The sequence below is a fragment of the Desmodus rotundus genome, chromosome 6 (assembly GCF_022682495.2).
Source record: "Desmodus rotundus isolate HL8 chromosome 6, HLdesRot8A.1, whole genome shotgun sequence".
Lineage (NCBI taxonomy): Eukaryota > Metazoa > Chordata > Mammalia > Chiroptera > Phyllostomidae > Desmodus > Desmodus rotundus.
Window position 1 is genome coordinate 84749546 of NC_071392.1, and position 23452 is coordinate 84772997.

General features: G+C 45.1%; 1 protein-coding gene across 1 annotated transcript; it reads left to right on the plus strand.

Annotated features, from left to right (window-relative positions):
* Positions 1–1732: 1732 nt before the first annotated feature.
* Positions 1733–23442, plus strand: WEE2 (WEE2 oocyte meiosis inhibiting kinase). Its single transcript, XM_053927341.1, has 11 exons — positions 1733–2192; positions 6836–7032; positions 8727–8778; positions 10632–10804; positions 11997–12118; positions 17198–17344; positions 18014–18121; positions 18244–18329; positions 18937–19107; positions 20517–20659; positions 22200–23442. Exons 1-11 carry the CDS (start codon positions 1854–1856, stop codon positions 22333–22335), a joined length of 1674 nt encoding a protein of 557 aa, XP_053783316.1. The 5' UTR covers positions 1733–1853; the 3' UTR covers positions 22336–23442.
* The last annotated feature ends 10 nt before the right edge of the window (positions 23443–23452 follow it).

Here is a 23452-nt window from a genome sequence, read left to right on the forward strand (position 1 = left end):
GGGATTAATAAAATAGGATATATATTCAAAGTCACTAAGTTATTTAAAATCAGCATATCCCTGCCTTTCAGGCCTCTGAAATTTGCATTAGAGTTACAGTAATGCCCATCACGGGGATACACAGAATGCATGGCAGGCGCCTTCATTCTTAGCACCCGCTACATGTCAAGCCCTGTCCCAGGCAGTGGCAGCAGGACCTCAAACATGCCCTTGTGGAATTTAGATTCTCCTGGGGGTGGGGTGGGGGAGACACACTTTTGAAAATGAGCCATTATCTATGTAACATACGATGTAGCTGTCAGTGCTGTGCAAACTGTAACACAGAGTAAGGGGCCAGAGGATGGGCGATGGTGCCTCTTTGGGGTTGCTGAGGAGACCTTTGAGGAGACACCGGCAGGAAGCCCGGTGAGTGGGACCTGTGGGGGAAGAGTGGAGGGACGTAGGGAGTCTAGAGCAGAGTGTGCGAGGGGGAGGGGGATGGCGGGAGTCCGGCAAGTTGTGTGTGTGTGTGGGGGGGGGCAAAGGCCCGAGGGTCTTGGCACGGGGGCTGGCTGCGTCTTCTCAGTGAGCCAAGGGGCCCTGGAGGACCTGAGGACAGGACCCTTTAAAACGGGATCCCTCTGGCTGCTGGCTGGAGAGCAGACTACAGTGAGGCCCAGGGAAGCAGGCTGGGAATGGGAAAGGAGTGAGAGAGGAGAAGGAGGGCCGGGGGCCGGGGAAGAGAGAGAAATGGCAGGACTGTCAAGAGAAGGGGAATTAAATTTGCTTCAGTCAACACTGAACTCATCCTCAGGGGCCTCTCTCCGGACCCACGCTCATCACATAAACAATTCCTCAGGTCCGCTACCTCCTGAGTCTCTCCTGAGGGTGGAGGGGCTCAGGAGTGTCATCTTCCTTTTTCATGGACTGCCTCTCCCATGCGTTCCCTTACAAAGGGACATGGTGGGGGTTTTTGCTTCAAAGAGTCTTTAACCCTTCCCATGGGGGCTGCTCTGAGACAGAAACTGACTAATGTGTGCTAAAGACTCCCAAACAGTGAGAAAAAACATGTTTTTCACAATAAGGCACCGGCGGGGGGGCGGGGGGGCCCGGTGGCCAGAGTAATTGCCATTTTCAAGTGATACGTGTCTGTTTCTATGTGTTACTGATCTTTCAAGCTTTTCTTTGTCAGTTTGAAAAGTTGTCCAATTCCTTAAAAGCTTTAACTGTCACCACCTGGAGGAGGGCAGGGTGAGTGGGTGGGGCACGCCTGAATTAAGGCAGGTGTGTCTGGCAAAGATCTAAGATGTGTCTCTATTTGGGAGATGAACTCTAGCCTAGGTGTGTTAGAGGCTGTTTAAAGATCGTTATTATATCCAAGTGATGCTGAATTCTGATTAACTCTTCTTGGTCACTGGGTGGGCGGGGATAGGAAGAAAGGAGAGGGTGAGATTTCTAAATGGTAGGTATAAAAGAGTGAAAACAATTTCTTTTCAATAATAAGTTTGTTCCCAGATTGGCTAATTGGTGTTTTTAAATCTATGCTAAATTAAAGGAACCCACTATCTCACTAGCATTTTGTAGCCCATGGGTTCAGGGAGACTGTGTGTGAGATAGAAGTGTTTCAACATAACTTGGATTTAATTGCTCAAAGAGCTGCTGGTGCTTTCTTTAATCAGAATGGAAATAAGGACAAGCTGAGAGCTTGCAGACATGTGGTATTAAAGGGTGTCTCCATGTGGCAGGTGGAACGCAGAGGGAAAGTCGGGCTGGGCTGTGTGGCCTTGCTGGCCGAAGGTCTCCTCCTCACTCTGCATCTTCTCACTGCTTCCCTCTGCCAGGACTTCTGGCCTAGTTGTAGAGCTTTGGCCGAGATGGACTACAACAGTATTAACAAAGAACTAAAGCAGAAACTAAACTTCTCGGGTTGTGAAGATGAGGGTGAGAACGGAGCACAGCAGGAAGCCCCAGAGGGCAGGGAGGCCCAGAGCCACACCCTGGAGAGGTCTGAAGCTCCTGACTCAGGGGCCAAGTTTACACCTCCCAGGACACCCCTCCGTGGAGTACTAGAAGCCACACTTCAGGAAAAGGACGAGAGTCTGGAGCCTGTTTTGAGGACACCGGTGTCAGAACCTCTCACGTGCCCTGCCACACCAGCCCAGCCAGACGCCAGGCAAAAGCTGCTACAGTATGAGAGCCCCTTCACTCCCAAAGTGAGTAGGTTGTGGGGAGACAGACCCTGGTTCCTTCAGTTCAGCTGACAGAGAAAGAGGACTCAGTCCTCTGTGTGTATGTGATAGATTCGCCTCCCAGCCTCTCTCATCCCTAATTATGTTTTTTATTGGTGAAAATGAAGAAGAGCTTGAAGTTATCAGAAAACAGAGTTAAATGTCTTGCCGCCTGTCTTCTCAAAACCACTGGTGCCAGTGACCATTTGGTGGAAATCACAGATGCATGTTGGGTGGGGAAAGAGGTCCTCGTTAAGGAATATTGGCACCGGCAGGCATGTTGAGATGCAGCGCCTGGGCGGTGCACGCTGCTCAGGAGAAATTCAAGGTCTCTGGAGATAACCTGGCTTTTCTCTCAGCCAATGGCAGACAGGGACTAGAAACCTGATCTTTCGGTCTGAGCCTATTCTTTCCATTACGCCAACTGGCTCTATCTTTTATGTGGTTATTTCCTAATATTTCCTCATATAAGAATGTTCCCATTCTCTGAGCATATTTGTGTCTCCTGGCTGCTGCTCTTTCCAGAAGGAAGTCCTCTCCCCTCCTGGGCCTTGTCAAGTTCAGGCTCTTCTATTGTATGTGAGCAAAGAGGTGACCTGTTGACACTTCTGTGTAAGCTGAGGATTGCAGAGGAGTAAAGGTTCCAAGTAGTTAGCATATTCCTTTATTCTTGTTGCGACTGGTCTTCTGCTACATCCTTCATATGGGTCATTGAAGCCAGGGCTGGGCAGGGTGGCCTCTAACGGGCTGGGGCCTGGTGTGTGAGCCTGAGGGCTGGCATTAGCCCTGCTTTCTGCGGGCTCAGCGTGAAGTACTTTAGATCACTGTGACAACATCTCAGCTTCTGATGGCCACGCAGCCCCTGCCTGCAGGTCCCTGTAGCGCCTGCTGAGTATGGGCACCGCATCCACAGGAAGCACCAGGCTTCTTGTCCAAATTGTAAACAAACCATTCTCATATGCTCATGTGTCCATCTGTGGATTTTTCAAAGGTCCCAATACCAACCAACCAATCATCCACTGATTTCTTTTTTTTTTTTTTTTTTGAGAACCCACTTTGGGCAAGGAGCATAAGACACAGTGTCTGAGAGAGACGAGATGGGCCTACAGACATAGGTGATAGGTGCTTTAAGAGGGGTCAGGGTTCTGTGGGTGGACTGCTCAGGAAAGAAAGAAAGGGGAAGGATGCATGTGAAGGTTAATGAAAGTTGGTATGGTTTTGACACATAGCAAGTAGGTGGAGAGAGGGCTGAGAGAATGTGGCACTGAGCAAAAGCACACAGGTAAGAAAACATGGTATGAATATTTCATTCCCTCATTTAAAACTTAACTGAACACCTTGACAGGCTAGCTGACCCTCTGCGGTCACACCCATTTACTGCCTTCAAAAAGCGCCCACAAAATAAAGACAAGCACACACCTGAAATGATCATTCAGGTTCAGATCAGGTTTGCTAGAGTGATACCCACGAGGATCAAGGATTGGGAATCAGGTCTCAAGACATCAGAGAAGCCTTACCAAAGAAGGTGATGTTTGAGAGAAGTCTTAAAGAAAGAGTTGGGGTTCACCTGGCAAAAAGAAGGGAGTGAGAACTTGAGGCCAAGGGAAAAGCATCTACCAAATTACGGAGGGGAGAGGCCGTGCCGCCCTGGGACAGCCGCGTGTTGCTCCATGTGACAGGTCCATGCGGGACAGAGGGCAGGTGGTGAGGCCAGAGTCAGTAGGCAGGAGCTCGGTCAAGGCTTTATCCTAAAAATGTTGAGAGGGCCATTAAATGGTTTTGGGCAGAGGCATCTTGGAAAACTCATGACCTTCATATGAAGGAAGGGATGGAGCAGGAGAGATCTGGAGGCCAGGCGGTATTCTCGGTAGATTTGTTGAGAAAGGAGAAGAGCCTGAATTATACGGTGATAAGTGGAGAGGTGCTTAGGAATTGGTAACTGACTTGATGGAGCAGTTGAGGGGAAAAGAGAGACCTCGGGTGCAGTCGGGCCTCTTGCTTATTTGAGTATGCGGTTCCTTAAATCAAGACAGGTGACATGAGAGGAGGTACAGGTTGGGCAAAATCAGAGAGGTCATGTAAATAGTCGGATAAATGGCTATGAGTCCAGGAAAACAGTAGAAGTTGGAGATCTACCCACGGACCTGGGTGTGGGTAAGTTCATGTGGTCTCAGGAAGAAGGGAAGTGGTTCAAGTTAGGGATCTTGGATAATGCCAAGATTTGAGGGACAGGCAGAGAACAGAGTTTGGGAGGGAACATGGAAATGTAACTGGGAGAGTAGATACTTAATGACGAATAGGGTTTGGGTCAGGGTCAGAGGAGAGAGGCCAGGGCAATGATAACTAGAGATGTTTTGCCTGAGACAAGAACGCTCAGGGAAGGAATGTTGGTTTAGTTCAGCCTTGCCCAAGGGCTGGGACCAGAAATCACCGTGAAATGACTTTGGCTCCCCATCAGGACTTCCTAGCAGGGTGGAAATAGAGATAGGAGAGCTTCCTTAGGAGGTAGGGAGGCCCCTGTGGCTATATGACCACTTGGTGGAAATGGAGAAGGGATTCAAGCATCAGGGGATAATTGTGCCAACTGGGCCTTTAACGTTTTTTTCCCAGTCCCAAGGCCCTGTGATGTTGTGCCTTAGTGGGAGGTTGCCACCTTCTCCCACCATTCAGAAGTCAGGGGGCTATTCCCCAAATTTCCCTTGTTTCTCCTAATCCTCCATCATAGAGCTGTTACTCACGGAATGACCTATACTGTCTGGAGTGTACTTATACTCTCAACCTGCTCATCTGTCCAGAAACTTTCAACCTGCTTTACTTCTCTGAAACTCCTTTCATAAATCTTGTTCTAAACTGTGTTCTTTTAGGTTTCATAAGGGCCACTCACAATTCTGCCATTCCGGCAATACCATCCATATTAATATAACTGATACCTTTTCCTCTATTTTAAGTGGAGATCACGAAATCTATTAGCCGTCACATTTTCAAACTAGGGATTCTGATACCGTCTGCCCAGATATGAATACCTTTCCTTCCTTTTACCTGAAAAATGTCCAGGCCCTATTTGTGCTCCTGGAGGTGTGGCAGCCAGAGTGCTCTGTGCAGCCTCTGGGGCGGACGCCTCCCTGCTTTGTGTAGGATAGATGCGTTTTACTTTTTGTATGATGATCAGCATCAAAAAACCCTGATTCTCAGGGAATAGTTCTCTATAATTCTAAATTCATTTCCCGAATCACATTGACAACTGAGAAATATTACACAGTTGCACATCTTTGGAATCGACACTCGGCCCTATAATAAACTTACAGGAAGACTGTTTGTCGCTGATGGCTGTCTCTGACAGTCACCCCAGGCTCGCCCATCCTTGGAACTCTAACACGTGTGTAACACCCTCGTACAGACTCTCAACTCTGGCAATGACATCTTTTTCTTCATTAAAAAAATGTTAGGGTTTTTTTAATGAAGAAAAAGATAATGTGTACTCTATAGCTTCCTTCAGGTCTGCTTGTAGCAGTCATAGAGTAGTGCAAGTTCAATATTCATCTTTTGCAGCCTCACGTTCTTTACATTCACGTGAATGCTATCATGCAGTGACTCATGTTGTGAGCCACCTTCTGCTTCCGCACTGAAAGCCATGGGCAGACACTCCGGGAAGAGCAGGAATCTTTAGAAAGAGCCTCACAGTGCAGTATTGGGACCTCTGTGTCTGCCCCGTGCTCTCAAGGACCTGTAGTAGCTCCGGTCCTCCTGGGGCCCCTGGCGTTAGGTCGTAATAGCATCCTGCTGTCTCAACGGAGCTCCGTGTCTCTGACCTCTCCCCTCTGCTTCATGGTTTAGTTCTGGTGAGGTTTCAGGCCTGTGTCCTCCTCCTGCCACCTGTTTGCGGTGGTTATGTCCTGCACGTTTTTCTACTTAGTGGTGTGTTAGTTATAGCCAGTGCAGGGCGTTGAAGCTGAGGGGCTGAGAGTCCCTTCTCAGTTTGGTTTTTGTTTTACCCCACTTTATTTGGCATCTACATCATAAGGGGGAATTGGAAATTTCTTCTTCCATGTTTAGTCTATGAAATCTTTCCCTTACCAAGTGATTATTTCCGAAATATTGATGAGCCACTGCCTAATGGACCGTTCATCCCTAAAGAGCCGGAACTCACCTCGGCTCCCCTCCCAGCAGCTAGCCCTGCCTCAGCTACTTAGCAGGCACCAAGCCCACATTTTGATGAAGAAACGAGGGGAAGTTAAAGTACACATTCTAAGAACATAAGGAGCAGGTCTTCTAAAGTCATTTTCATTTGTCTAAGCTTAAATGGCATGCTTAAAAAGTTGGAGGTAGGACTGGCTTTGGTGGTTTTCCAAGCTGCCTGTCAGAACTGCCCCAGCACAGGCCAGGGACATAAAAAAGTACAGCTTCCTGTGTTGGGCCCACAGTCAGACTCTTAGGAGGTAGACTGGGAATCTGCATTTTTATCAGAGGACCACTTATGAAGCGACTAGTTTACACGGAACCTGGTGACCTCTAAGGCCCCTTTCAGCAATGACAGTCTTTGGTTCAAATATTAACTAGCTAGTGATAGGCAACTTTTTTCTTTTTTTCTCTAACCCCATTCTGATTTGCCTTTTGCCATCCTTACCCAGGGCCAGCTGAGCCAGCCCGTGATTTCCTCAACAGGGAAGCTGCCCTCCCGAGGCTCTAAGCACTTGAGGCTCACACCTGTTTCCTTCACAGATGAAGTGACCTCATCAGCTCTGGTCAATATTAACCCCTTCACCCCAGAGTCCTATAGGAAACAATTCCTTCAATCCACTGGCAAGAGGAAAATCCGAGGAGATCTGTAAGTACGCAGTGGCCTGCGAGTTTGGAGATCTGATCTTACTGTGGTAGAGAGGAAGGGAGAGTGTTAAAGTGAGCCTGGGAACAAGAACTCCGCTAGAGTGACCTTGACGCGGGTTACCTATCCCCTCCTTCCTCAATGTCAGCGCTGGTTTCCACGGGCTTCGTCATGGAGGTTGCAGCATCTTCCCGTTCCGAAGTGTACTACTTGTAAGGTGGCTTCTCCATGAAAGGACAGCGAGGAGAAAGCAGCAGACCCCCGACTTCCATTAGGGAGTTAAGTGGGCTATGGAATTTCCTTCAAGGGATCACCTCCGGCTAATAGAAGGGGAGCAGGTGGGGAAGGTGCAGTTCACACCTCAAAGAGTATATTCCGTTTCTAGTCTAGCTCGGTTTCTAGACCGGTGATGGGGGAGCTATGGGACAAGGATTTGGACTTCTCCGCAGGTGATGGAAGATGGGCTGAAGAGAAGAAGATAGTGTTGCTTTCAGAAGTGCTGCAAATGGAAAGCCTACTGTCCTGTTGTGTGTATTGCTCAGGGGCATTTCTTTCCTCTGTCTCTCCAGGCTGCTTTTTGATAGAATGGAGCCACCTCTAAAATGAGCCAGTCATTTGTGCTGCTATGAACTCAGCAAAATAATGCACTGCTAACAATCTGAAGTTTTCAGAGCATTTAATGTGTTACCTTGAGTTGTTTCTTTTGGGATCAGTGACTATGTATTACCTGACCTCGGGCCCAGAATAGGTTTTCTCAACACTGCCTCCTGGAGCTTAAGTAAACAGACTTCAGTGCAAGTAAACCACTCACTCTTGTCACCAAGAATTCTATTGGTTTTAGCTGTTCAGGATTATTTATAAATCGTCAGAATGAATGTTTTCACTTGTCACTGAAGCTGGTTGGACTAGACAGTTAATCTGAATTCCTGGCAATGAAATTGGTGACAATTTGGTAACGTTACCTAGTGCTTCTGAGAGGGCATTTTTCTTACTGTGTTGTTACTTTAGAAAGTTTCGACTTTAGAAAGTCACAAATGTCAAGCATCAATGTACTTCCATGAGTGTGATGCCTTCCGTTTGCCATTACCACCCCATACTTCTCCAGAGGAAACATCTGTAGCTTGGCTGATGCAGGAACTAAAATCTTGCAGACAGGATACTTGTCAGAGACTTCAGCTCATTGAAAAGTAATCGATAACATCTTAGCCAGGGTAGTGCTCCTTCTGCTACACAAACGTTCTAAGCGTGAACCTCAGCTACACAAAATTGTGCTCTGGGGGAGGGGGTGTTGGAAGGGGACTGTGTGGGGTGGCGGTGAAGACCACCCGATAGCCTCACATGAGTTCTGTGTGCCTTCCTGCCCCCAGTTCTCAGCAGACGTTGTTCTGTTTGCCTGAAACCCCACTCCTTTCCTTTATCTGGTTCCTCCCCATTCTTGGAATCCTAGCTTACATATCCTTTCTTTGGGAAAGACTTTTACTCTTGAAATGATTAATTGGGAACTGTCTACAGTATTCCCTTGATGTCTTGTTCTTATCCTCACCTAGGTTCTTATATTGAAGTTTTCTGTTTTCTCTGTCCCCATATGTAAATTGAAGAGGAGAAGGAATTGTCTTATCTACTCTTACAGAGCCCAGCATAGTATCAGGATCACTAAGTGCTAATTGTATATTGATATCACTTTTTTTTTTTTTAAGCGAGGAAGCTGATCCAGAGGAAGGCAAGGTAGAGCAAGGGCTGCCTGCCAAGGTGAGCATCGTTCTCAGCTGTACTGACAGTCATTTCACTCTCCTCCCTCTCTCCTCTGTAGCCCTCCCTCCCTCCCTCCTTTCTTTACTCCTCCCCACTCCCAACGCTTTGTAGCAAATGTGCCTTGCAGCTGAATTTATCTGGACTCTCATCAGGTCTATATTACTAGCTAGTTGTTACTTTACCTGACAGTGTCTGATAGGTATATTGCTGAATCATTACCTTGGAGTATTTTTATATTAAAGGTTACTGCTTCTGTCTTTGATCTGGGGGGAAATTCTATACTCATGGGGTAGAGAAATGAAGGAAAAATCGAGATATCTAAGGTCCCAACAAAGAAAAACAGAACAGAAAAAAGAAAAAGCATGAAGCCAGAGGTTTATATGTAAAACTTTTAGCTCAGTATGTCAGTATTGATTTTATAATCCTCACAATCTTCGATCTAGCATCTCTCATTTGACAATCTAACCTAATAAAATAGTACTGTAAACATCATCACCAGAAACATTTACTGCAGCCATAACTGTAATAGCGAAAAAACTAAATAAAATAAAAGAGGGGGAGTGCTAAATGTCCAATGATAGGACGGCCAAGTAAATTACAGTTTAAAGTGAGACGTTTACTGTGAAAACATGGCTACGTTCAGTGGTCAGTGCCCAAAAGGGGAGAGGAGGGATTGAGGTTGGGGGGGGATGTGGACGGCAAGCTGGCTTATTTGGTGTCGGACATGAGGGTGGGAAGGTAGTGGGTGGGTGATTGGTAGGCGGCCTTGAGGCCTCTGATCAGAAGTGTGGGATCCTCAAAGGAAACAGTTAGGTGTGTCTGATTCTGCAGTGTCCTTCTGCAGAAATGATTGTTAGTATGGGAGGGGATGGAGAGAGGGCCGGCAGCTAAAGCGAATCCAGACATGGAGGAACCAGAGCTTGGCCCTGGCTCAGGGCAATGGAAGGGGTAGATCTTGCTGATGAAGACTGGTATTGGGTGTTGAAAAGGATGAGCTAGGGAGAGTCAAGATTTTAAAAACTCAATGTTAGACGCAAAAGAATTCTTGCTAATGGAGACACTGGGAACATGCTGACTGTGGAGATAAATCAGTTTGGACTGAGATTCATAGACATTTAGGAGTATCAGAGCCACCATTTACGGAGAATTTACTATGTGCTTGGCATTGCACTAAGTTACACACACACACACACACACACCCGTTTCTAGAGTAGTATTTAAAAGAACCCTGAGGACTAGCTGCTATCAACCTCATCTGACAGAGGAGAAAACTGATTCGCCTGAGGTTATTTACTAGCCAGGCAATCAGTGATGTTGCTACTTGCCCAGCAGGGGAAGTGGTTGCTATATCTAAGCAGGTAACCTGAAATAATCAAGGTGACAAGTGTTTTCCAAGCTAAGATTTGTGAGGAAGCAAACTGAACACAAGTCTAAGTATGTTTACTCATCTTGAGATAAAAACATTAGCAGCCAGAGGGCTGGATGTGTGGACGAGGGCCAAAGGGAGGCTGGTGGGTTGTTTGGTTTTGTTTTCTTTCCAACGTGCTCTACCCAGGCCCCGGGTCAGTGTTTCAGTGAAAGGGTGTGAGCTCTGGCTGTGAGGAGCTGTGACCCCTGCAGGAACATACAGATCCGAAGGGTAAGGCCAGACGGGAAATAAAAGTACAGAGAAGGCAGTCAGCAGTGGGAGAGGTTCTTGCTACCATGAATATTGGTACAAACAGAATCCAATGGATTGCCCCAGAAGTCTTTTTTTGAAAACTTAGAGAAATTTAGGAATCTGCCTCAATTTTATTGCTAACAATTTTTTAGGAAGGATTGTTTTAACTATTTTTACTAAAATATTTCAGAGATGTGTCCTACGAGAGACCAACATGACTTCTCGCTATGAAAAAGAGTTCATGGAGGTAGAAAAGATCGGGGTTGGGGAGTTCGGTACAGTCTACAAGTGCATTAAGAGGCTGGACGGATGTGTTTACGCAATAAAACGCTCCACGGAATCTTTTGCAGAATTACCAAATGAGTGAGTACCTTTGAGATGTACTAGAAACCCAAACTTGGGTTTGGAAAGCATTTTTCTTGTCAAGATATTTTAAATAATAGCACTGATGCTATTAAAAAACATTTGCTGCTTTTAAAGATCACCCCACCCCCTCAATTTTATGCTGTCTCAGATTTCTAGACTTTCTGAGTCTTCCAGATCAGAGATGAGTTACTTCCTAAAATATACCACGGTCATTTTGGGTCATTTTGTGGTGTGTGTGTGTATGTGCGCTTGTGTGGTTTCTGTGGCTTTTACTACTTGGTCTTACTGCTTTTTAAAAATTAATAGATTTATGGAACGATCTTATGGTGTCTGTTTAGTTCACCAGAAATATTGCCAAGTAGGAAGTTACTGTTAATTCCCTGGTTTATCTCTACTTTGTATTAATCATGAATTCAATAGTCAAGTTTCAAGCACTATAAGCAAGAAAAAATGAACAGAAATTTAAATTTCATTCCCAGAAGTAATTGTTCTTCCTTTTTCCCAAGTAAAACAAACATTTTCAGACTCAGCCAAAGCTTTTAATGGACTGTAGACATATAATACTTAAGCTGACTCTGGAATTATAGATTTTGGAATTCTCCGTTTTTATACTGAACCTCTCCGAATACTGTATTTTGCTTTTCTTGTGTTGGATTTCCGACCCCACAATAAGTGTCCCTCTCCAAGACTGTCCCCGTGACTCCACGTTGACAGAATTTAATATTGACTCGGACTGTCTGGCCTTCACTGAGAAGATGGAGGGTCCACGACCGTGTCCATGGTAAAGTCCACGGTGGCCTTCTTGCGAAGCCTGTCGAGGTATTTCAATTACGATACAGTGAAATAAAGATCCAAAGCATGTCTGCTGTTGGGGTGGCACCACCTCCTCTTTACTTAGCCATGTCTGATAAAAAACAACCATGGACTTGGTACCAAGATGACCAAGGTTCCGGTGTGAGGTCTCCTATCACGGGCTTGACTTTGGGGGTCAGTCACTGAATTTCCTAAAGCCTTTATCCTTGCCAACGTATCTTACTGGTAGTTATGGAAATTAGAGATCAAACAGTAAGCAAGCAGTAAGCGTTCAATAATGTTCTGACATTGTTAATAATGCTTCGTGTCCTGTCTTTTAAAAACATTTGCGTGTGTGTTGCCTTGGTTCATGTTTCTCAATGCTTTCCTGACTCAGGAATTCGGCTCTGCATGAAGTTTATGCTCACGCGGTGCTCGGCCATCATCCCCACGTGGTTCGTTACTACTCTGCATGGGTAGAGGATGGCCACATGATCATTCAGAACGAATACTGCAATGGTAAGCACGTGCGCTAATAACTCTGGAGAGGGAGATGAACTTGTCAGTCTTCAGAAAAAAATCTCTGTCTCTTCCTTATAGCTTATGCCAGGTTCGGCAGAGTCGTACCCACACGTCAGCACTACAGCTTTGCTTGGAAGCAGAGAGCTGGAGGACAGGAGCTGGGTGGACAGAGAGTTCAGGTTTATGCTATTTCACGTTTCTCTTGAAGCTGATGAGTAGCTGATACACAGAAGCTATCACTCCCTTCACACTCTACTTAATGCTAGAGAACTTTGACCCCAGTGGTTTGAATGGTAAATCATCTTTTTACCATTTGCTAGGAATTCTAAAGGATACAGGCAGAGTCCCCACCATTTTGGGGGGAGGAGGTGGTAAATTTATACAGCTAAGTTTTGATTACTTTTCAAGTGGGCTGCTGAGTTTGGGAACTGGTTGTGTTTCCTGCTGCTTTTCTTGGAGCTGTAGTGTTTTCCCCAGAGTAAGGGAATGGGGTGAGGGGCTGGGACTGAGACTCAGGGACTCCAGATTTGGTCTCCTAGGCCCTTCAGGACCGTACGTACATGGTAACCAGTAAAACTTTTTCTGGGCTCCTTAAGTCACTGAGTGGTCTTCTGGTTTGACCTATTTCTAATCCCTGATGAAGGGGCTGACTTAACAGCAGCCCTGCGTTGTTGTTCTTGGAAATATCTTTCATCACCAAGTTCAGTGGTGAAGTATGAAAGTGCCACCATACTGAATAGAAGCTTGCCATCATCTGAGGAGCAGCAATCCATATCCGGGCATGGTGATACTGGCTAAGGGCAACCCTCCTCCCCCAGCACGCCTCCCCCCGAGCTCCTTCCCTGGCACACAGTCTGTCTTCCCTGAGCATGCGTGCCCAGCCTGGCTTGTGAGCACGGAGATCAGTGATAAAGCTTCATCGTTGTATACACTGTTAAATACACGGGTGGATAAGTAAAGAACATTATGAAATGCTAGAACCATATAAAATGGTACAAATATCCTGCAAAATCACGATTTGGCATTTCTCTTGTTATTTCCTTACAGCCTTATTTCTTTGTGGCCTTACCTGTGAACTTTGTGGGGTTTTCCTTCAATAAGCTCACCCCAAGACCCCTTTACTCAGTCTCTTTGAGATAAAAAAAAAAAGGGCCCCATCTTTATAGTGGGGATTGAAAAGTTGAGACTTTTCTTATCTCCTCTTCCTACTGTCCCTTATCATGACCTGAGATTCCCTGTTCCTTTCCTCCTTCTCTCTGTAAGAATATCGGTTTTATTGCTATGTTATTTCTGTGATGTTTAGCTTTTAACAAAAGTAATATCAAGCAACAAAAATCAATAAAACAAACCAAAACAGATTTGGGGTAATGTAAAGATTTCAAAGTGGCAAAAAAAAAATGAGATAGAGTGATTGTTCCTCTTATAACTCATCTTTTAATTCTATTCAACATTCCAATACCTTCTACAGGCTTGACACCATATTAAGCTCTAGGTAAGAAACACTGTACAGCGAGATAAGGTAACTCCTTATCTTCAAGGAGCGTTATTCCACTTGCTCCGTTTCAGTGACTATACAAGAGACAATTAGGTGCAAAGCCAGAGGGTACAACTAGGAGAAAAAGCTTTCGGAGAAGATGACTGTCAGTCAGCAAGAGGCATCGTGGAGTGGTGGAAGGGCCAGGGCTTTCGAGCTGGGCAGACCTGGGGTTGAAGCCCAGCTCTGCTACATGCTAGTTGTATGATCGCCGGGATGTCACTTAATCTCACTGAGTTAAGAGACTGTAGTAATTATTTAAGGGAGTAGTTTGACAATTAGCAACCATCTATGTCAAATGCTAGCACAGTGACTACACCTGATACATAATAAGAAGTCAGTAATAGTTGTTACTAGAGCAGCCTGACAAAATCTCCTACAGGACGGAAGACTTGCAGAGGATTACAAGAGTTCAGGGAAGGACCAGGAAGACGTCCAGTTAGGGGACAGCCTGCAGGCATAGGGCATGATGGTACTGGCAATGGGTCTGGCCTCGCAGACAGTAGGGACATGATGGGAGTGAAGGACCCCTATAGCAGGAAATAGCAGCAAGAAGAACTGTGGGAAGACCAGAGAAGGCCTTGAACACCAGCCAGTAGATCTGGACTGGAGGTGACAAATTATAGACAATCACTGTCTATTCATCATGCTGGTCCATTAACTCCACTGAGTACTTACCAAGTAAAAGGTAACTGATTTCTCCAAACGTAATTCACATACACTGAACCTTTCAAATGTGAACTGATCGTAGAAAATGAAGTGTGCCCTTCTCTCTTGCCTTGTCTGTAGCTATGGATAATCCATGGTAAGACTTTGCCCCGTAGCTCTAAATAAAAGATGAGTCGGAAGAATCTGTAAGGTAGCAGAATAGCCAGTGCCTTGTTCCTTCTCCTCCCTTCCCTCCCCCTGCAGCCCCTACCTTCAACTTTTCCTCCTCATGCCCACCTTCCCGCTGTGCCCCCAGCCTGTCATAGCATCAGGCTGGAACATACAGTTATGGCTTTAACTCGGATGGTAAATAAGATGATTTAGATAACTTCGATTGTAACTACTAGAGACTGGCAGTCATCTGAAATCCCTTATCGTCTCTTCAGAGCCAATAAAGGGAACCAGTTAAGGTCCAAAGGGACCAATTGGTCCCTGAACCAATTAAGGGAACCAATGTTCCCTCCTCCTCCCCCCACCAACCCCCGCCAAGATCCTCTCCAAGTCACCTCGGGGTCAGCCTCAGCAATTTGAAGGTTTTCAGTAGCAGGCTGATTCTGCAACCATGGGGATCCTACCTGATTCAGGGTTGGACGATGGGTCTCTCCCTCCAGGCAGTGTTTTCTAGTGCCGTCTTCTGTCATGGAAGTTTTGCAGAGCATGCTCGTTTAGAATGGGAGTTCTCATGTTTGTCTGAGTGATGTGACATCCGGAAGTCGGTGTCCCCTGTGAAATACCGTGAACGCTGGTTATACTTTCCACCAAACCAAAAGCCCTTTACCATCACAAAATAAGCTTGTGTGGAAGGTAGCACCATCAGACCAAGATTGTGAGACTACAAGTGTATGAACAAAATAGCCTGTTGAATTGTTGGTCTGCATTTGCTATTTATTACTATGTATTTGGTTTGGTATCAGTTAGGCTCATGAGCAGACAGGGAAACGCAGATATATTTTTCTTAAGGTTTTTTTTTTTTTCTGCCAAGAGGGGAAGTACCTTTATTTTATCTAAAGGAAGGCATTCAGTAACTCATCTCCCAAAGGCCATGTGAGAAGTGCTGCCCAGAGCTGGTCGATTTGTTCCAGGGCACAGAGCTGGCAACGGCCATCCACAGGGGCTACCTGGGGTTACGGAGCTGAGGCTCCAGTGTAGATAGGTGAGGTGAGCAGGGGTGATGTTTACTGTCCATTCAGTATACCTACGTCTACAAACACATACTTCCTTGTTAATGCGTCCTATTTAGTAAAGAACGGTTAATTATGCTCTTCTCTAAGACATGGACAATCAGCATTAGCTGCAACAAAATAGGGATATTCAAATACCTTTGCATACAGCATACATGGGTACTTTTCAGTAACTTCTACTATTTTTAATTATTACTTGGCTAACTTTACTACTACCTACAGAGCTTCTGAGTAATCGCAAGTGCTGCTAGCCTTGGTCTAGTTACCTTTACTAAGAACCAGCAGTTCTTTAGGGGTTAGACATATTTCCGCTTCTAATCTACAAACACACGTTAAAGGGTTTCTGAGTGCTCCCAGCATGCTGCTTTCTTTCCATACCTATTACGGGATCCTTGACTCAGTCTTTCTCTTCCTTCGGTTGCCAGGATAGACATTCAGAGCAGAAAATATTTATTACGTGCCAGACTTAGGGAATGGGAAGATACAAGGCAGGCCCCATGCTAAAGGGGCGCTCTCGCTAGTAGAGAAACAAGAGGTTGAGTGGACAGGGGCCTGGACGCAGCCCTCCCCTCCTTGTCCCACCTCAGAACCTCACCTGCAAACTCAGTCTCGAGGTGACCTTGTTTTCAACGAGCTCCAACACATTCTGTCTTCACTTAGTCTTCCTTTCTAGTTAATGTCAGCTGTAGTGCACACAGTCTTTTCTAAGAAGGATCCCAGGGTGGAAAAAACAACCTTCAGCCCCTCTTTGTGTTTCTGAAGGGGGCTGAATTCTGTTCCTTTCTGGAGTTAATTATTTTAACATTGCAGATCACTCTTCACATTCAGTTCTTCATGGGATACTCTTAAATGTGGATTTCTTAAAAAATACCATTGCTACCGGAGATCCGACTCCGATGTGCACTTGACGGGTGGAGCTGTGGGCTTTATGACTGCCAGGGAGACCGAGGATTTTGTAATTTTGACTGAAGGGGCTACCGATAAAGGCTAATTAATGAAATAAAGGGTTCAGACGCGTTCTAATGCCTCAGTGCAGGGGCATCAGGATCAGGTAGTCGGGTGAGCCCAGGCCTCATGTACTACGATGGCAGCGACAAAGCAGGAGTCTCTAGTTGGGGTACAAATACGGGGACTCGGATAGGATTTAGGTGTACATTGACATTTCCTATTTCCCTCGGGTCAGCAGTCCTGAAATGTTCTTATTTCATGATATATTTTTAATGGAATTAAACGTAGAATCAATTATGTTAAAATTACTCATGGGTTACAATGACTAGATTGACACTGACATGAAATTAATCATCACGCCAACAGTAACTGTGTGACTAAGGCTGATTGGCCTTCTGGTTAATAATTAGGTGAAACTTTGAAAATGTTAGTTGAGGCTTACCCAAGGCAACAGGGCCACATATTGGATATCGGGGATATGACATTTTCGTTTCCTCTTTAGAAGCCTTGTAACCCTTCTTTCTAACATGCCTATGGTATAGACAGGGGGAGATATTATTATGTTTTGCATTGACACTGGAGTCATCTAGACTTGCTGGACAGAGCTCATACACAAGAAATGTATCAATTATTTACTGTGCTTTCATCTGTGAGATTTATACCTTTTCTCTCATTCTGTGGGGCTCCTTGGTTGTTCTCTCCTAGGTGGGAGCTTGCAGGCTGCCATAGCTGAAAACACCAAGTCCGGCAATCATTTTGAAGAGCTGGCACTCAAAGACATCCTTCTACAGATTTCCCTGGGGCTCAAGTACATCCACAGCTCTGGCATGGTGCACATGGACATCAAACCGAGTCAGTACAGCTCCCTGTGGCCCCTGCGGCTGTTTAGTTCTCTCCACACTCTAGACAGAATCTGTGCCTGTGTGTCCATCCAACGTCAAAGACGCTGTCTGCTGGCAGAATCCTTTCCTTTCACTAGCTTCCCCTAAACAAGTTCAGTTAAATGGCTTTCACCATTTTCTCTCTGGGCCCGGGGGACAGAGGAAGAAAAGACTTTCCCAGATAGTGAAGCCAAAGTATGAAAATAAGTATTTAATTTACTCGACAGGTCTGAGTGACCGCATCTTGGCTACATCCTGTGTTTACTAGCTGTACCCTTCACACTGACTGAAGTAAGCAGAAATGAATGGTTTTGGCCCTCATCAATGTGGAACTCAAGGAAACGTTGTTACTGTAGTGTAGGGTTTTTTTCTTATTTCTTCGTTTTGAGGCCACCAGCCTCTTCAGAGGACGGGGTTATGTCTGACGTCAGTTCCACTTTCGAGGTGTTCCGTTGTCAATCACTGAGCCGGCTGCTCATAAGTAGTGTGAGGGACTCCAGGGAAGAAGAGAAACCTTGTACTGCTGTAACAGTCGCACGGAGGAGGAAGAGAGGGGAGTGGCTGTGATGGCAAATCCAAAAAGCCTCTGGGGTGAAAAATCTTAGGAATCATAATTTATGTCAATCCTGTATTTTTGCAGGTAACATCTTCATTTGTCATCAGATGCAAAGTGACTCTCCGGTAGTCCACGAAGAGATTGAAAACGACACTGATTGGTTTCTCTCTGCTAATGTGATGTACAAAATCGGTGAGTCTGCCTTGTATCCTGACCTGCATTCTATTTTCCTATAAAATTTATACTGACGACTCCATCCGTTTCTGTTTTAAGAAAGCCATGCTTTTAAGGAGCTCTATTTCTTTCTTTTTCAGGAGACTTGGGTCTTGCAACATCAATAAGCAAACCCAAAGTGGAAGAGGGAGACAGTCACTTCCTGGCAAAGGAGATTTTGCAAGAGGTATAGATTAGGGGAATGGAGGCTGTTTTGTAACCCACTGAACCTTCTGACTCTCAAATGAAAAAAATGAAAAGTACATATTTATAATTTAAACTCATGTTACCCCTTTTCCTATTCAGAATGGAGACCAAAGATAGGAGGGCAATTTTCCCAAAAAGCATGAAGAAAGCTGGCTTATTCATGGATTAATCAACATTTGTACTGTTCTTTGTAAAGGTTCTTTACTGTCTCCAGTATTTCTTAGAATCCCGAAACTCATGGACTGCCTAGTAGGAAGGAAGACTTCACTGGTCCAACCCATTGCTGTCATGCTACTCATCCTTTGGCAGCGTACAGCTCTGGTCATTGGGAAGGCCTTTAGTCACTGCCCACCTTCTAGGATGTCTGTGGAGTCAGGCCTGGCCCAGTGGTGTCGGGCGGGTGGATTGTACTCTATCTACTCTCCGTCTTCCTAGAAGTAAACCCCTCACCACCGTGGCCGTGACCTTGCCCATTGTGTCTGTTTAGGCTCACATGCACTCAACTGAACCTTTCTCACCAGGTGTATTTGAGTCTAGACTCACTTCACTGGGCAAGCCAACTGGCCTTCCTGTCTTCTCTTTTGAAGGATTATCAGTATCTCCCCAAAGGAGACATATTTGCCTTGGGACTGACGATTGCAGTGGCCGCGGGAGCAGAGTCCCTACCGAGCAACGGCGCCCTGTGGCATCACATCCGCGAGGGTAACCTTCCGCACATTCCTCAGGAGCTCTCGGGAGAATTTTACAGTCTGCTCAAGGTGATATCTCTTGTGAAACCAAGAGAAGAAGAAATATCTATTTAAAAATATGTATTGGCAAGTAGGTGGGGGAAGAGAAGGGGAGATGTTGGTAGTATCACTGACAGAAGGAAAAGGGGACCGGGAAGCCAGCAGAGATGCGGTGGACTGAAGGCTTCTCGAGGACATTTAGAAACTATCAGAGAGACCTTTTATGCGATGGTTTAAAAATCTGGTTATATTCTTTTCACTTGTCTTTCTGAATAACACTGTGAGGTGGACAGTTGAGAAAATCAAGGCTCACAGTGGTTTCTTGCCTTGTAATCCACCTTCGATAATTGATTAACTCCAAAATCAAACCTGGTCTTTTTGCTTCTGTTTCGGGGTTTTAACCATTGCCAATAGTAGCAGTGATGTGATTACTAAAAAAAAAGCCCCAACCCCCAAAAGATGCCCCCCCCCCCGCTGAGTTTTGAATGTATAGAAGAAAGTATAAGCTAATTTATTGATTAAAAAGTGACAATACCACCAATCATTTGAGCTACTGGAAGAAAGGCAATGACAACTCAGGAATCTATGTGTCATTTGTACTCTGTGATAGCTGAGTATGTGTAGGGACAAGGGAAGGGAGGTCTCACATTGAAAGAGGGAGGGACAAAGAGATCTACACTGTCGAGAAGCTTAGAATTATCCTAAGAAAATATGTAAGACTTACTTTAGGGCTTAAGGAACAAGATTAATTCACTTAATTCTCACAACAGTCCAGAAGGTGAAAGTTGCTGTCCCAAATAGCAGGAAAAGGAAACAGAGTTTCAGCGTAGTTAAGTGACGTGCTCAAGACAACATAGTTAATGGTGGAGCTGACTCTGAACCTCGGTCCCCAGAAGGAAGGTTCATTATACAACATTGCTAATTGCTGTATGTAATTAGGTATTTTCTACTGTCTTCAAGTCATTTTAGGTTACAGACACCCACCCCCACCTGAGGACAAGTGCTGTAGGAATATTGTCACGGTGCAGTATCTTTAATTAATTTTAAGTGAGAAAGGAGCAGGCTGTGGTAGAAAGCAAGCCCGACTAGGAGCTGGGTAACCTGGATTTTAGTCTTGGTCCTGTTGAAGACTTAGACAAGCCACTTTTTATTTCAGGACCTGTTTCTTCCTGTTTAAAATTAAGGCATCAGACTAGTTGATCATCCAACCAGCTCTAAACTATGATACTTAAAGATAAGTCAGAGGTACCAGTGACTGATGCTACTGGTAGATGGGGGATGATGGCCTGTCCCAGGTGCAGCCAAGTTTTCATCTATTTGTTCCCTCCACACAAAGGGAAGCAGAGTTTCAGCAAATCCACCAGCAGAAGCTGGCTTGGAGTTGGCCTGGGTGGGGAGATTTCCTCAACAGTGAAGCTCCTATTTCCTTCGGTCATCAGAGTATGATCCACCCGGACCCGAGGGAGAGACCCTCTGCAGCAGCTCTGGCTAGAAGTCAAGTTCTCCATCCCTCCATGGGGAAAGCAGAAGAGCTCCAGCAGCAGCTTAACTTGGAAAGGATGAAGACAGCCACACTGGAAAGGTAGCTGCTGGGTATTGGAGTTGAGAAAGAACCTATGTGTGTACTACTCATACTGATATGACTGGGGTGTCTTCTCCATGGATTTGAGTGGAACCCAATGTTATGATACATAGGTCTCCACCCAGAAGGAGAGTAGCAGCCTGAGGCCCTTTGCATCACGGGGCTGGAGGCGCTGTGACTGAGAGCTTTCAGTTACTGCAGAGGAAGCAGAGTGAAGAATACAAGGGAATACAACTGGGAAAGAAAACGTAGTAGGATTCTGAGTAACAACAGGTGTTCAAGAAACTGATGGATGATCTCCCAGTGCAAGGGAACCTTAGTTAAGGTGGGAAGAGACCTATTTTAGAATTCCATTAGATTTCAGGGGCAGGCAGCTATTCCCTGTTGGTCCATGTTCAGAGGAAGAGATACTTTTTCAAAGTAAAAGAAGCGGTCTGGTTACTTCTTCATATTAGAATGTATTCATGGGTGCATTTGTTCATTAATCTATTCCTTCATTAAACAAATGGGAATTAATTAGATGGGGTGGGGCTGGTATAAAGGTCAGGCAGTGACCTAAGTTTGGGCAGAGTTTTGAAGGCATTTAAAAGTGATTATTGTATACACTGTGTACTACTGAAAATATAAAAGAAGATGAAAAAGTAGTTCATGTGTAAAATATGCTCAGAAGTCCAGCTTCTTTTGGATACACAATCCATCTTAGAATAATTAACTTGAAAAGGCCCTAAAATGATTTCTTGGCAATGACTTGTGAGACTCTAAGCTTTTAGTTAGGTAATTCTTTCTAATAAGCAACTTAATATCTTTTTGCTCTTGTTTTGGATTCCATCTTCCTAGATAATAAAAGACACACACAAAACACACACACACAGTCACAGGAATGTAAGTTTTCCTTCAGGTATGCTGTGTACATCCTGTGAAGACACCTATACGGGCACAGGTGACTGTCATCAGCAGTGACCAGTAATGAGCACCCATCACAGAGAAGGGGCAGCTGCCTTCTTGAAATTGTCTAGGCCAGGGGTTGGCAAACTTTCCCATAAAGAGCCAGGTAGTAAATATTTTACACTCTGTGGGCCATTTGGTCGTGGCTGCTGCTACCATGACTCAACTCTGCTGCAGTAATGTGAAAGTGGCCGTAGGCAACATATAAATGAATGAGGGGGGCTAAGTTTTCCGACAAAACTTTATTAGCAAAAGCAGGTGGCTGGCCAGATGTGGCCCAGGGGCTGCTGTGCTGTGCTTTCATATATAGCCTGTAGAGCTGCTCCCACCCCCAACTTTTTTTTTTTTTTAATTTGAAAGACCATTTATGCCCTGACCAGTAGGATTTAGGAAATGAACTGGCTGTGTGCGCTGGCCCATGTGTGCCGGCCATCTTCTAAGATGACCACAGGAGTGGACTTTCTGTTCTGTGTACAGCTTAGGCTCGTCTCTGTTAATACTGAAGTAAAAAGAAATATCTGTTCATATGTTAGGGTTGATCATAAATCTCTCTAATTTAGGATGGAGTAACATGTTTTTCCTCTTTCATTGCCAGGAAACTGAGAGAAGTCCAGCAGGCCCTGTCCCCCCAGGAAGGCCATAGTGACTCTGAGGTCTTGGGGACCCCCATAGGAGCACGTACCAAACGCCTGGTGGGAGGAAAGAGTGCGAAGTCTTTGAGCTTCACCTAAGGGAATTCTTCCTCCTAGGGACTCATTTCACACCGACCCACAGTAAATACTGACCGTGCCAAACTCCCTCTTGTAAATGGAAAGATCAACCAACTTGAATGCCCAAAGATGTCAAAAGTACTCCTCCTAATATAGCACTTATAGCCAAGATCCTCAAGCTATTGAGACCTCGTACAGCAATGGTCTCAGGTACAATAATCTCCTCTATTGTTATATTCCTAACACCACCCACCCAGAGTTAATTTCTCACATTCACTGGGCACAACTGGGAAAGCATGGGCTTCTGAACTGATGGGAGAGAAGGAATCAGCCCTCAATGCGGCCCATGGACCAAGAGGCTGCTCTAGCTAATTACCTAGGAAGGATTCCAGTGGCTCTCCCTGCACAGGGAAAGAAATGCAATCTTGTTTTGAGTTGAGGTACCAGCTTTCAAGAAAGTGCACCTGGATTTGAACAAACGTCTCCCAGGTTATATGACGGTATTCGTAAAAGAATTCTCAGCCACTTTAGTTTTCCTACTGTGTTCTCTGAACGGAGACAATCTCTTTCTCTGATACTACATTTATTAAATATAAATGACTTCTTCATTATTTGAGGTGAGTAGAAATAAGACTACATGTAACTTGAAGTTTCTGAGCTGGCTGCTAACTGATGGGCCAAAAGTACTGGGTCGAGGGGACGAAAGAAGTTCGATGTGATCGTTCCTCCTCGGTCTATTCGCTAGGACCCTCTTGTGACCCATTTTGATTTTCTGCATGTCACCAAGTTCTCCTTGATTTTATCAAAATTTGGCTTTGTTTCCTGTGCTTTTTATCATATTTTATCCCAATCCTTTTCTCTGTATATATTTTTAAAGGAATAGAATATTTGTAAATAAAGGTTTTTATCTTGTCCAAGGCCAAATCTGGGTAAGGCACTCTTCTTTGTAATACGTAACGAATGCAGAATGAGAAACTTATGTTGGAAACCATTTTATAAGTAGACAGGTGACAGAATTTAGTAGGCTTGTGCTAACAGGTCTTGGCTTTCAGGCTTAGTTTCACAGGCCCAAAAGCTTATAATGGCCAGTCTATGGTATAATATAACGTTGGTCATTAAGCCATTTGATAATTGTGTT

Bases quoted from the DNA above. Each gene is read 5' to 3' on its own strand.
- WEE2 (XM_053927341.1), top strand. From the start codon at position 1,854: ATGGACTACAACAGTATTAACAAAGAACTAAAGCAGAAACTAAACTTC. The intron at 12,119-17,197 runs GTAAGCACGTGC...GTTCTCTCCTAG, and splicing joins TCAGAACGAATACTGCAATG to GTGGGAGCTTGCAGGCTGCC. The intron at 17,345-18,013 runs GTCAGTACAGCT...GTATTTTTGCAG, and splicing joins GCACATGGACATCAAACCGA to GTAACATCTTCATTTGTCAT.